The sequence below is a fragment of the Odontesthes bonariensis genome, chromosome 9 (assembly GCF_027942865.1).
Source record: "Odontesthes bonariensis isolate fOdoBon6 chromosome 9, fOdoBon6.hap1, whole genome shotgun sequence".
In the NCBI taxonomy this organism is placed as follows: Eukaryota; Metazoa; Chordata; class Actinopteri; order Atheriniformes; family Atherinopsidae; genus Odontesthes; species Odontesthes bonariensis.
The window spans coordinates 9,443,048-9,458,068 of NC_134514.1; the positions used below are offsets into that span (position 1 = coordinate 9,443,048).

A 15,021-nucleotide genomic window follows, 5' to 3' on the forward strand; every position below is an offset into this window, starting at 1 on the left:
CCGAGCCTTTCCCAGAATCCTGCGGGGCTCAAGGGGACTGAATCACTCCTCCTTTCGTACAGCTCTCCCTTTACATTTCTTCATCAAGTTTGGAAAGCAGAACGTTTCATTGCACTTTAAATACGAGTTAATAAATAAATAAATGCTCTGGCTTCCTGAAAATGTTCATAACAACCTAATTCGCATGTATCTGTCTGTCAGAAAAAGGCCGAAATTGGCCTAATTTTTAATATTTCATTGATCTCCATGAACTTGATCATATGTGTGAGCTTACAGATGAAGCCCTGTGAACAATTAAGCTACAAAGTAACCACCGCTGAAGCCTTTAAACATTCAAGGAAGGTCTTTGAGGATTTATTGAGGGGCATTTGCAGAACTACAGACACTCAGCAGCTGTGTTCCTCGTCTATATTATTCAGCCACCTTCATTTTCACCTCCTCCTCACCCTTCCCCCATTAATTCACCCCTTCCCCTCTCTCCCCTGGCTCATCCCATCCCCCAGACAAATCAATTTTCCTCCCTTCCCTCCATTCTCCTTCCCCTGCCTGGGCACACCCTCTCTTTTGTCTCCCGCTGCCATCTTCATTTTCAGCAAACTCACATATATTTGAGCTCAGTCTGCCCTCCATCACACCGATCCCATTGCAGCAGTCTATTGATTCACCCATTCCTGCCGATTACTATGCAGTTTCATTCAAAAGAAGGTGTGCGTGGCAGAGAAAGATGTGATGGGGTCTCTAATGCTCGCAGACCGGAGCAGCAGAGGTATTTGAATGGGTAGATGTGAGGTCAAAGCCCCTGCTCCCATTATTATAGATGTAATGTCACATTTGGTATAGAGGGTGGATGGTTAGGTGTGTTTAAACGAGCCACGATGCCCCACATCTTTACTCGCTCTGCTGTTCTTAAACTTTTAAACTGTTGGGGGAGTCACACCCAGGTTAAATCCATATAAAGTTACACCAATATAATCATTTCAAAATCAAATCAGTGTTAAAAGCTCAGCATTTGAACAGACTCTCCTCAAAGTCAGCACTTCTGTGTCATGTTTCAAGCTATTAGGAGGTGTTGGGAGTGTGTTTACTTGTGTTAAACCAGCATGAACAAAGTTTTGGGGTGAATCGTTCTACAATAACAAAGATGCATGGCTGTAGATTTAAACTTTATGTCATTGACAGGTGGCCTGAAGGTGGAAACGGTTAAAGAAAGAAATTAACAGCAAAAACAGACAGATTTTTGTTGTAAGACGGTTTAGAAGGAATTTAACTTCCTTGTGGCCAGCAGTGGAAAAGGTTTTGAATGTTTTTAATATATTTATTATAAAAACGGGGAGAACAAAGCGTATTAAATACATAATTTTGCTCCCTTCTTCAATTTAAATTAAAACAAACTCTAATGATGCACACCAGAGACATGGCGTAAACATCCTTTCTACAAGAACAAAAATGTGGTAACGAATATATGTGGCGGCACTACTGTGGAATGTCTGTTTGCATGTCTGGCATACGCAGCTTTTCTACAGTACAGCAACTATCTTCCATCTGTGCTGGTCTGTGTGGGCGTAAGCTGAATAAAATGCATATGAATGGAAACTCTCAAATCTAGTCAAGACAGCTCCTCTGCTGTGAATGTGCGCCTAGTTCGATTTAACAGGGGTCCACTAATCTTTTATGATTCAGATTTACTAAAACCAGAGCAGGGTTACCCCTTTTCCCCGTGTTAATGTCGGTAATATCGCCTTTTCTAGTGTGGGGCTCATGAATGACTTCCCATGCGAGCCAAGGTTAAATGCAATTGTCGTTTTCTGAGCTTCATAGTTGTGGTTTTAAATCGAGCTGGAGGGAAAGTCAGAGTGTGACGAACACAAAACGTGTTTCCAAACAATGAACCACGCCCTGAGAGAGACGGACGTAATGCAGATCTGAGTGCGTGTGTTGGTGTTGAGTAAAGACGGGATGCGTGACGTTGGTGCACAACAGAGGAATGGTGTAATCTTCCTCTATCCTGAACCTCTGCTAACACACACGCAGTGACCCATGGTGCCAAGCTAGTTTCTCTTCCTCTGTAGTTGCAGACTAGCGTGTCATTGACCCCGACACAAACCTCCTCTATTATACTTGACGACAGAAAAAAAAAAGGTATGTACACATTTATCTGAGTCATTTGCACAAATCTGTCCCGTTTCCTACGCTCTGACATCACTGCTCTTTGCACTGTTCTTACAGACAAAGAGAAAAATAAATCTGTAAAGCAAAGTTTGGTGATTGTGAACTGGGAGAGGTCACCGGATTAGATTTCTCATCAACAAGTCCCGACACAGTAGTCAAAGCACATTCGAAGGCCACTCTTCTGTGTAAAGAGTTCATTTTTTAAACACTCAAAAAGGAACAAAGATGGCAAACAGAGGGCATAAACCTGTAATTTTTGGGATATGTGCACCTACTAATCCCAAATCACTGAAAACAATAACAGAATGTTGCATGTATCACATCTGTGGGGGCAGCCTATGATACACCAGACATCTACAGTTTCACCTTACTGATTGATTCTCTACCATCAAAGACTAAAAAAAGCCAAAAAATATCTTTTCTATATTGAATATATCCAATATATGTCAGACGTTTGCTTCTATTAAGACTTCTCACGTCTCAACCATCCAGCAGGAGTGTGAGGAGCAAAAGGAAGTTGCGAGAACTTAACTTGCGTCGCTTCCTGTCGCAGCGATGACAGCAGACGTGTCACATGTCGCGCTGCAATGCTGGGCGAGCATTTCCTGGCAGGCCCCACGAGGAAAAAAAACACCGGCTCGCTCGCTCAACTGAAGAAGCCTCACTTTGTTTAGAGCATAAGTTCATTTAGAAGTGATGCCAAAGCAACAGATTTTTAACCAAAATATCCTCACCTCATTAAACTAAAAGACTGGGCTGCTTACCGACTTGGATCTCTCACACGTTCAGGATTGACCACTGGGAATCCACGATGACACTGGCTTATAAAAGACGGTTCAAATCGTTTTGTCGGAGCCACTTATTGCTTGTTTGTCAGGTGGAATTAGCGGGATTCATCCCGACTTCACCACAGGTCATGAAGCTTTGAGACACGTCAGATACGATACAGATGCAGCCATGGGGCCAAATAATCATACTTAGGTGGTTGTGCATTTCTTCCTGCTTGTTGCATCCTTGCACTAATATTTTGATACGAGCCATCGGATTCAGATCATCCAGGTAATTAGTCCAGAGCCTGGACTAAGTGGTCAGAGCTCTTTTGGGCAGCATGAGGGGAACGCACTCTCTATGGGGAAGGTGGTCATAATGTTATGGCTGAAAAATAAAAGCAACATACACCATCATGTAGCTCCACTATTGTTGATTTTGCTCACACATTTGAAAAGGGGAAGAGGTGCACACTCATCTAATCCCCCGCCTTCTCCGTGAGTCATCAGTTATTATTTCTTATTACATCAGTCAATTGTGCAGAATATATTCATCATAAATATAAATATATATATATATTTATATATAAAATAACAACTTTACATCCAAGTACCTCCAGTTTGTTTATTTAGATACTGGACTGTAACTAAATAGAGACACTCCCTCTTCTTTATACTGCTTTTTTCAACTCCACACACAGAAACACACAAAAAAAAATAAAAAGCTTTTCCTGGTCGCACGGCGCATTAAAAAATAACAAACTATCAAACTTCTAACTTCCTTCTTTTACATAAAAACAACTCTGAATATTTGCCGCTTGGAAAATTCACTCGATCTGCAAATGATCCAAATAACTCGTGTTGTAAATGAACCTAACAGAAGAATAAAAAAGTAAATGTAATATACTTTTGCAGTTAGTGCCCCAGAGGTATAAATTTGAAAGCTTTGTGCTTTTCCAATACTTGAAGAGACTTTACGCTTCATTGCTGACATGAACACCTTCGATTGTTGAGTCATCACCACAATGTTTACTTTACTTTCTGCTGTAATAGCGTGACGAATACTTCATGCTATTTGGATAAAAACAGACTTTTTGGGGGGGAATAAATGACAATGAAAAGCTTTTAAAGAACCTACTTCCTTTCAGTGGGGGTGCAATTGACACAGTCATAAGCATTGCGCCTAAATCTGAAGTGCTGGAAATTGAGCAACACAGTAGTGCGTCTTCCTCCGTGACTTCTGAAGCTGCTTCTGCTTTTTATGAGAGAAAATGTGACGACCGCTAAAAGCAACTCAGCAGCCGACAGACATTCTTTGGCTTCTGCCACTCACTGAAATTCCTACCGATAACCATTAGTCAAACCAGTTTGGCTGTACAGTTTCTCTCTGACATGGACTGTATGTACTGTATTTGTCCCACGGGCAGGAGGAATTTTGTTTTTCCTGGAAGTGCAATTATAACATTCTGCCGCATGAGCCACATTTAGGAAATCAAGGAGTAGCCTAATTTAATTCACTTGATTTCTTAGGCCCATTGATCAAGTCAAAGGTTTCTCTTGTCTCACCCTGTTAAAGGTTGTTATTAAGGATTAATCTGCTGCACAGGTGGAAGAGCATTCCTTTTAAAAAGACATATTCAGGTGATATCTTCTAAAACAGCAAAGAAAAACCCCACAAATGAATGCTCCTTTGGCTGGGTCCATTAGTCATCATGTTAAAATACCTTGGATGGGATTCAAGAAGAGACAAACCATCTGGGTTTTCTTTGGCTCGGTTGGGGAACAGGGTGAGTAAGATCCAATTATTACTGCCAACTTGAGCCAGACAGCTCCAACTAGAAGAGGGCGACTTCCCAACAGTGCAGGTTAAAGGCAGCCTCCCTCATCCAGTCTGGCATTATCTGGTTCCAGTATGCAAAATGCCGCTGGATTCCTCAGTCTCAGGCCATTGCACGGCTTTCTGCTCGCCTCTGGAGTTCTGCCACATTACTCAGCGTATCGTTCCCCACATGGCTGTAATGATCTGAGGAGGCTGAGTAAGGGTCAGATTTATTCTGTTTGGATCAACAAGTGCTGAGTCACTGCCCGGCTAGACCTCCGCTTCAGTCACTGCTTCTACATGCACGGATTTTTCTCTCCCTGTGATGATGTGTTTCAGATTCAGATTGTTTGTTTATACCAGAGATACTCATTGCGCGGCTCCTCAAGCTTTAATTGGTGGCTCGCACTCGCATAGTAGCTTATAACAATATGGTAACAATAAAAAAAAATTCAAATAACACACAGTGAATACTGCACAGTATTAAGTATTTTTATTAAGTATTAATTAAGGCTAAATGGTGTTTCCTAAAGGGGGCTCTGTTAAACCTGGCAACGCAGCCCGCTCAAACCACCGTCACACTTGACCGCAGCGCACGCTAGCTCCTTTAGCCAGCGCGAGATGCAGGCACAATGGATCGGTTTTTAATTAAAAAAGAGCAAAAATCAGTACAAAAACCATGCTCATCCTGAATGTCTCACTATGATTACAACAACCAACTACAAATACAACATGAAGAAAGTCAAGGACATGCACGCCAGCTTCCGCTCATCCCAGTATTAAGGTAAATATGGTCTTAATTGAAAATGTATTGGCTGTGTTGTTTCTTTTTTTGTGGGGTGTTTTATATGTAGAAATGCATATTTGCAAAAGGGGACTTTAGTATGTTGTCGTAAAAGTGGCTCTTCCCTTGATTTTGCTCTGCCAATGTGGCTCTTGTGAAAAAAAATAGTGAGTATCACTGGTTTATACGGTGCAAATCCACAACAAAAGTCATCTCAGGGCTCTCAGTTTCATGCAAAAGTTACACACAATTTTCTTTTATAAATGTAAACTAAACCGGAAACGACCACAACAACGTGAGGTTGTGTTTTTTTCCCCCCACAAATAAGAAATAAAATCTCATTTAAGAGCATCACCTTTTCTGTGAAAACAGTGAAATCTGAATCGGGAAGTGCGTTTGTAAAACACTGATCATTATAAATGATAACTTTACGGAATGGCTTCGAAAACTAGAGTGGTTTAAAGTATTTGTTTTTTTAAAATAAACTACCAACTCTGCTTATAATGCCCCCCCCAAAAAAAAAAGCACGAACAGGTACATGAAGTGCTGTGAAAATAACATCCTGAGAGCCTCTGTGTTTTCTGCTGAACACGATTAAATTACAAGCTCCTGGTTTTCAGCAGCTAATGGGACACAAACGGCGGGCTGCAACATTTCTTCTGCCTGACAGCATCCATAGCAAACACCGTCTTATGTACTGAGAACCACACTAATTGTCCACATTGTCCCTCGTGCTACAGGATGTTAAAAGAAGTTAATGCATCAAAAAAAAAGGTGTAAATAAGATCATAAATGGAGATGAGCTTTGTACAGAAACTGACATGAGGTTCACACATGCTAAGAGGAAGCACAGATATTGTATCAGCACGGGTCAAACTGCACCAGCTCAGGCCTGAGGAGAGGCACTGAGGGCAGTAAGCCGACACCTGAGAGCCTGAGAAGAGGGACGGTTCAGTACACAATGACCACAACGGACCGACTGTGCGCTCCGCCCGTGAGCATGTGAGAGTCCTTTATGCCCGTCTGCTGGCTCGTTTTTGTAATTGTGCGTACTGAACGGTGTCATTCTCACATGGTAGCTTGATCTCCAGAAAACGCCACCTGTTCAGCAGTCGCTGACCAACCTCTTAGCTTGAATTACACAACGGGCAGGCAGGTGGGCGACAAGTGTTAACAAAGAGCGACGACAGTTACATTTCCACTTTGTGCCTGTGACCGTAAGTATGGCGTAAAAATGGCACAAACGCTTTGGCAGCGTTTGTAGCCAAGGATCCAATAACCTATTTATCATAGAAAACTGTGAGTTTCAGAGACTTATGTGACTGCTTCTAATCGTGCGTGGTAACATTCTGCACATAGAAGACATTTAGAGTCATCATCAAATCATGAGAGCAGCAAAGATTTGGAAACTCAAAAAAAAAAAATGCAAGAAATGGAATATATGTCACTTCACGACAGTCACCATTTTAAATCAAACTTCCTCCGGTGGCTGAATCTGTGTCTCAGTGCACGTGAAAAGAAAAGAGCGCCATCGGCGGCTTCTCAAACTTCATCCACAGGAAGAAGATGCCATTTGGAAAAACGAAAAATCCCAAAACAACAGACAGAAAGTAACTTGGACGAGTAATGCCAATCTAAAGCCCTATTCGGACGGGACTAGTTCAATGGGGGGACGTATGGTAATGTTGGTTAACCAGACGACGCCAGGGAGAAGAAATGACCAATTCGGACGGGACAAGAAATCCCTGTAATATTCATCTAACATGGGAGGAGTTTTCTTGAATATAAAGCATTCTGCTCCACAATTATTGTATACAAACGCAGAAGACTTTTTTGTTTGTTTACCTGAATGATAAGTATTACTAAAACGTATTGTACAGTATAACAGAACAGAAGATTTATTCATTTTTGACCTTAATGTACAGTACTGTTCACCAAAAGTTTTGCTCAGGATACTTATTTTACCTGAATGTAAAGTATAGTTTAAAAAAAGGATTGCACAACCAAACTTAAAGGGACACTATGTAATTTCTTCCCCCATCTAGTGGTGCAATTTTATTTTGCAAAGTTGAATGAATTTGCTCTCTAGCGCCTCACGTTTTCAAATGTGCGCTGCAACTTCTTGAACTACGGCAAGCGGAATGTGTCAAGATTCAAGAAGCTATAGCTTCAGACTCAATGTCCATACAAACAAAAAGAAATCAAGACACACAGTACAAAGGATTATATAACACACATACAACAACACTATGAATACAGATGACAGATAACATGTCAGATAACATAACATCTCCTTTGGTGTGGAAGCAATGCAACTAGTCATATTCCGGGAGTTACCGGAAGTGACGTCGACGCAGCCTTAGCATTAGCCTGCGTTAGCAATAGGAGCATTAGCAGCGGTAAATAAACTCCCGGTAAACTTACAAACTTTCTAATGCCTCGTTTTGTGAGTTAAGAGCCTATGTGTACTACGGCAGAAGTTTGGTAACAATCAGTGCATTATTAGTGGGATCATTTACGAGATAAAATCTATTTAGCATTTTTTTTTTTTTTAAACTTTATTAGTAAATCAACAAAATAACAGTTTACAAATGTGAGCATAACGCCAAAAAGAAGATATCCAGGGGGAGCATAGGAATAATAATAATAATAATAATAATAATAAGAAGAAGAAGAAGATGATGCACTTACAAAAAGAAAGCTAATGAACACAAAGACATATGTGCCAAGGAATAAAATCTATTTAGCATTAGCGGCTGTAATAAGCCATTTGGCGGAAATGACGTCACAATGACGTCATTTCTGCTTGTAGGCCTGGTGGGGAAATCGCGATTCGAAGTGCTTTATGTCCCTCTCGGCACTTCGTCATTTTTCATAGAGCGGAAGGACATGGCAGCCTCCATAGAGCTTACCTGCTCTATGTAGATACAGACAAGTTATTCTTCACTCAGGAGGATAAGTGAGATTTTTGACAGAGATCATTTTACACCAATGAGGACTAACTTATGAATGAATATGTTGATTTGAGCTAATAAATGACTTAATTTATTACATAGTGTCCCTTTAAGTGTCATTTTTTTATTTTACACCTAATTGTTTCTCTCTTTAAAAGGATGTGACTATATATTCCGTACTTATTACCGAAGGTCGCATTCGCACGGGATTAGTATTACCTATGGTAGATACTCCGGACCGTTTCACAGGAGGTAGAATTCTCGGCAAAGTTTACCGACATACTCCGCTATCTTTACTGACGGACGGGACTAGATTTCCCGGTTATTATTACTTTACCCCAGGTCCCCCCATTAAACTAGTCCCGTCCGAATAGGGCTTAAGAGGGGAAGTAAATCCTAAAAATGATCCTGGAAAACCTCCCAGTGATATGCTCTTGAGCAACACATTTACAGGAAGACCTGGTAAGCTTTTGAGCTCTTTTCCCGATGCTGCCCAGCTCTACATTCACACTTTCATCCTTTCTCAGCTGAATCACCTCCACTAACTATCACAACTAAATCTGTGAGCTCAGTGACTCGTTCCGTTTCGCTTCATGCTTAAACAGGACGAACAGACGTAAACTATATACTTTATACCAGACATCTGCATATAACTGTCCCACTTCTGTGACCTTTGGGCCACCGTTGCACTCATGACACACATTTCAGTTACACATTATCATGGCGTTGCGACAAATATAGGTTACCTAATAGCAGCCTGCCTGCTTTTGTACCGATCATGTATGGTTCAGCTGGCCTCAGCAGGCCAGATGATTAAAAGCCTGGAGCTCTCCATGTCTGTATCTGGTGTTTTTCTGGGTGAAACGAATGCCAGCGAGGGCATCAGACCTCATGCCAGCTTTTGGGGAACATGTCAGGACAACAGCTTCATGAATCTTTCTGTTGTCCAGGGAACACAAAAGCCCTGCTCTGCCCTGCAGCCGCAAACAGAAAGCAGACATGTTGGCCTTTTTAGAAAGAACACACAGCCGAACATGTGTCCACAAGCACTCACCCACACCCACTATATGACTTCCTTTTCTCCCTCACACTTACACAAAACCTCAAACCTAGTCCAAAGCTCAATCGTTTGCCCATTTCCACAGTTTAACCTGTTTCCTGCACGTTTAAGGATATCTTTCATTAAGTTTTTAACTGAACTCTACACTGGAACGCTACAAAGTGCCTTAACATGAAAGGTTTTCCTCACGCTGGAGTCCTCCAAGAACAATTATTGGAAGTTATTTAGGAGAACATAGAAGAAAAAGCAAAGAAAAATGAAAGCTCGAGTGTATATAAGCGCAGTCTCATCACAGATGCAGGTTTGGCTGGTCAGGTAAAGTCCTCTGCATTTGGAGACAAAACAGAGGAAAAAACCCAGGAAGAGATGAGAAGTTAATTGAATTATTTTGCGATGAAACAAGAATTAAAGATGAGGAATAGGAAGCACCAGGACTGATACGGCTATAACCAAGTTCTCATGATCATGAGAGTCCATCAGAGCGATGATTGTGAGTCTTTTTAGCCCCAACCATGATTGTGTTCCAACAATACCCAAGTAGTGTTGATGTCTAACCCTTACTGGCCATTAATCCCTTGTTCATACCAACTTCATCCAAATCAGGGTCACATGGGGGGGGGGGGGCTCCACCCCATCACAGGACCATAACAGAGTGCTTAAAGCCAACTGGAAAGCAACAAAAGTTGCTGTCAAATCTTTTAAACAAAATACTTGAGTGACGTTTGCTCTGATGTGAAAATGCTCATTTGATACCGCTGGTAAGGGGGCGACTTTGCCTTTCCATGATGCCTTTATTGGTCATATTTAAGGCTATGAACAAACAACACGTCCTCATGGCAGTGCTTATAAACAGCAGGTCGCTTTCTGCACTTTACGTGTCGTTTATATGCATTTTAAGCTGTCTTAACATGTCAAAAGGTCAGGCTACATTATTGCCGAGGGTCTCCTCCTATCACACTACATACCATAATACTACTACTGTTAAAAAGTTCAGGTTAGGGTGAAAGTACGGAGCAGGAAGTCACTTTGTTGAAATACGGATTATGAAATGACATGCAAATATACAAGAAATCATTGTAACAACACGCCAAATGGGTTGGCGTGCTATAACAATATCTTTTCATGAGACAAGCTAGCTTGTTGCTAGCTAGCTTGTGCAACTAACAAAAACAAGCTATAAACAACAGGCCACAAACAAGTCAATACCTTACTTCTGTAGCCAGACAGATGTTGCATTTTCCCAACTTTTTTATTAAAGGGTAAAACCGATGCAGGGTGAGACCTGAACAACAGAGTAGAGTTGACAGAGGGAACAGAGTACAAGTATGCAAATTGGGGACCCGTGTGTGAAAATACTGGCTGTCATGTCATGAGAGCTGTGACTGAATAATAACTCAATGCAGTGATAACGATCTCAGAAGATGACAAAGCCGCAGGAGGGTGAATATCACAGGCCGAGTTGTGCAACGGTGTTCTTGATATGGTTGTTAAACAGAGCAACTTAGAACTAGACTCACTTTTTGAGTTGGATATAAAATAAAACACACATGCGACTATATGCAGAAACAATCATATATCCCATCTATGTACTCTAACAGCTTTTCCTCGGATAGCTTTTATGTTTTATGATAGATTAAACCAGACTATGAGCTTAATGTGGGAGAAGTTTTATCATAAAGTGCATTTTCAAACTGATTGGTGTCTGAAATTGTTCTTAGATGGCTCTGAAACAGTCGGCCGTATCAGCACCTATTTCCTCTTTAAAGTCAAAACCCCTCTTTAGTTGAGGTAACACCTAGAGTTTGAAAGCAACAGCCAGCTGTAAGTGTACTGAGAGCAAATGACTGTGCATGTGAGGGTTTGTTAAAACAGATAAAGATGGGTGAGGAAGGGTGGGGGGGGTGAGAGAAGGAGGAGAAATTATGGAGAGGTGGGGATATGGAGGACCGCCTTTGTTGCCACGGTGAGGTTACTGTCAAGTGTGGCTTGCGCTTGACGGAGGAAACCGATGTTTCTGCTGCCTAGCTTCCAGATAAAATGTTTATTTCCTGCACCGTTTTGATAAAAATGTCCTTTCGTAACAGCTTTCATGCAAAAAAAATGTTCCGCGGGGGGAGAAAACTTGTGTTTATATGTCTGGTAACAAAAAATGGCATTTAAATTGTCCTATTGGTGAAGATCATCAGAAAACTGACTTTTCCAGCTCTAAATCATGAGAAAATATGATAAAGATTAAATTACATCAGGAACTTAGAATGCTTAAGATGCTCTGTTACTATTCTTGTAGCTATGAAATGTGGATAAAGGGTCCAATAGTGGCTTGTGCACATTCAAAAACTCCAGTTATTACTTGTTATTGGTTGAGTAGGTTCCAGCTAAATATACCCACAATTGTTTTAGGTATAACTTTGGGTGTGGCCTGAGAAAAAGTGTTCAAACTAGCCACAACAGGGTACTGTACATGTCAAAATATGCTTCCCACTAAGGGCAACAGGCAATATAAACACCTAAGTGCAACAATCCAGGAGTCAGACGCAAAGTTAGAGAAGGCAGGCTAATAGGAGGTGGAGCTCCTTCCCATGAATGGCTTTCATCTACTGTCCCTGACGCTCAAGATTTACATTAAAGCGTCACACCGGGATCGCAATCCTTTGGTTCAAATATTGCACAGCAAAGTCAATGCAGCAAAAAGACGACGTGAACGCAAAGAAAAGCAGTTACTGGAGGATAAATAGAATGAGAAATGATGTTCACAACACCTAAAACAGCAGCAGACACACAATGGCCGAGGTAGTGATGACATACCCTTAAAATAACCTTTACACTCCATAGGGAAGTACTGTGTATTTAGGCAGCTGCTGGCTGGTGATTTCTAAGGAAGTAGCTCATTGTTACAGCCTCACATTCAAAGGGACAGAGGGATATTTTAGGCTGCTACGGTTGGCGTAAGCTAGGTGTCCTTGAGATAAAGGCGGGGATACTTTCTACAGCTGCACCTCCGATGTCAGTCTGCTGTGAGAGGACATCGAGCAACAAAACAAGAAGAAAAGGAAAAGAAGTCTGTCCAGTCTACCAAAAGCACAGATGCTGCCACAGAAAAACAGCAGCCGGACAAACCTGGCTAGCCTGACACAGCAGATTTTGCATTACTGTGCAGCTGCCTGAGCCGAGCTGTCTGTTGCAGGTTGATTAAAGCAGAAGGACGGATCAGATGGTGGAACAGGCCGGCAAAGAAGGTGTGGATGATGACAGCAAGGTGATTAAGGAGGGATGGAGATGAGGCATGGTGGTTTGGGTGTGGAATGGCTGGGTGGCCTTGCCTTGGGTGCATTAATTATTGATCAACTGGGGGAAGACAAACATGCTAAATGAATTCTCATGTAGAAGAAGAGGGTGGAAGGTGAGAGTGTAGGTTTTCTGGGAGGGGGCAACTTATTGATTAGAAATTTGCATTGTGCCTCAGTGGGTAATCGGTATAACACAAATGACCCTGTACCCAATCATCTGCCTTCTGCCTCCCATTTCAGTCTCCATCCTCTCCTCTCAAGGCTATTCAATAGCAACCTGTCCCAAATGGGGAGGGGGGGGAATTAGCGCGTTTTGCTTGATTGCAGCTGCAATGGCAGACCAATCTTAGGGCCTCATGGCTGAGGGTGAACACCATTAAAGGCTAATTCTAGCTTAAACTTTGCGGCAGAAAGGTGATAAACATGACCCGTGTGTTTTAATTTACTTACATGGTCCGGATTCCTCTCGTGCCCAGGCAGTGCCGTGCGTAAAGACATTTTCGTCCCTGAGTGTGAGTCGCCGTCGAGGAATTGGCAAAGGGGTTGTGTTAAATTGATTTAATAAAGAGGAAAAAAGAAAAATCCTGGCTCTTTGTCCCACCAGGCCCAGTGTGTGAAGGTAAAAAACCTTCTCAAACAATCCTCATTGTCACAGTCCGTGTGATCCAGCTTAGATAATTGAAAACAAACTGGTTAGCTACAACCATATCATGTCTGTCTGTCTGTTTTTGTTGTTGTTACTCCAACCCCTTCTCTTCTGAGGAAACAAAACTAACAGTTCAGACTCTGAATCCCCCCCCCCAACTTAGCTTTTCACTTTCCCCTCAGTCCCTGCCGGGCGCTACCGTCTCATTTCAGTTGGCGCCGGATGGATCGTGAAAACGGGGGGGAAAAAAAAAATCCTCACCGGCTATCACCGGTTTACTTCCAGCTGTATCACCGTCAGGTGAAAAAGCCAAGAAAACAAAAACATTGAGGTAAACATGGAGAGCTATAAGAAAGGAAACACAGTGGGCTCTGTGTGCCTCCGAGCACCAGGAGAAAGGGGGAGTTTCTGTGTTCCTGTTAGCTAGCTAAAGGGGACATTTTCGGATTACTAAAGTCAAACCGGCCGCTCCCATAAAGGAAGAGTCACTTAAAAAAAAAAAAGCTGCGACAGCATTTCTGTTTGCCGGAGGAGGACAGACACGGCCTCAGAAAAAAATAAATCAATGACCAGCTGCAGTTGTATTAAAGAAAGCGGCGGATGTGCCGCCTCCCAATCCAGGCGGCGCTTCTTCTCAGTCCAGTCCGCCTTCGGCTCCTCGCGTTCGGTCTGGCAGCGAGCGGCGTCGCGGTGAATGAGAAGAAGTCGCCGGCGTCGGAACTCGAAAACGTCCTCCTTCCCGTGCTAGACACATAGCACTTGTTTTCTTTAGTCAAAGACGACAGAAAACGGGATCTCCCCCCCCTTCTCCACCTCCCGAGAAACACGGTGACAAGAGAAAGAGGGAGGGACGTCAGCGGCCGCGCGTGCACCCACACACACGCGCGCGCGCCTCTCTGTTCAGTCAAGCCTCGTTCACATCAATGATTTGTTTATTATCTTCATTTTACTCCTAAATTAGATGTCCTAGAAGACAAAACAGTCTTCAAGACACAATTCAAATTAATTCATTATACTTTATTATTTCCCAAAGCGAAAACTATGTTGCTGCAGCATAAATCGTGATAAAGAAATATGCTATTGTTACAGATATGTGACAAAAAATAAAAACAAATATAAAAAAAAATCAGCTGACAACATTTAGAAAGTTGAAGTGTAGCAGAGAGTTGGGGTTGAAATTTTCTGACATACCATGAATGAATTTGTGCGAGGCAACCAAGCTGATGAGTGGGCAGGTGAGCTCTCTCAGTAAACAACATGGACAGAAACTCACAGCCAATAGTTTGACATTTAGAGCGTAGAGACGCTCCTTTTCAGTGAAACGTCCAGGATCTGTTGTTAACAAACACTGAAATCCTTCGTCTTTTCTGTTACCACTCTGTCTGAAGTCTCTGTCCGCCGATACACTCTAAAAGCCGAGTAGAGAGGTGTTGGCGTTGTTTCTGCAGTGATTGCTCTTTGGAAAAAGAATGTTTCCTGCCTAATAGTCCTGCTGCATCCTCATCAGGGCTCCAAGCTCATTCCTTTTTATCTGT

General features: G+C 42.2%; 1 protein-coding gene across 4 annotated transcripts in view; it reads right to left on the reverse strand.

Annotated features, from left to right (window-relative positions):
• The window catches only part of mark4b (MAP/microtubule affinity-regulating kinase 4b), a 57,385-nt gene extending 43,062 nt beyond the window's left edge, over nt 1-14,323 (reverse strand). For all 4 annotated transcript variants that reach the window (XM_075473014.1, XM_075473013.1, XM_075473015.1 and 1 more), the window contains exon 1: nt 13,291-14,323. In XM_075473014.1, coding sequence (XP_075329129.1) covers nt 13,291-13,338 — 48 coding nt within the window. In that variant the 5' untranslated portion in view covers nt 13,339-14,323. The remainder of the gene's footprint in view (nt 1-13,290) is intronic.
• Nucleotides 14,324-15,021: the final 698 nt, after the last annotated feature.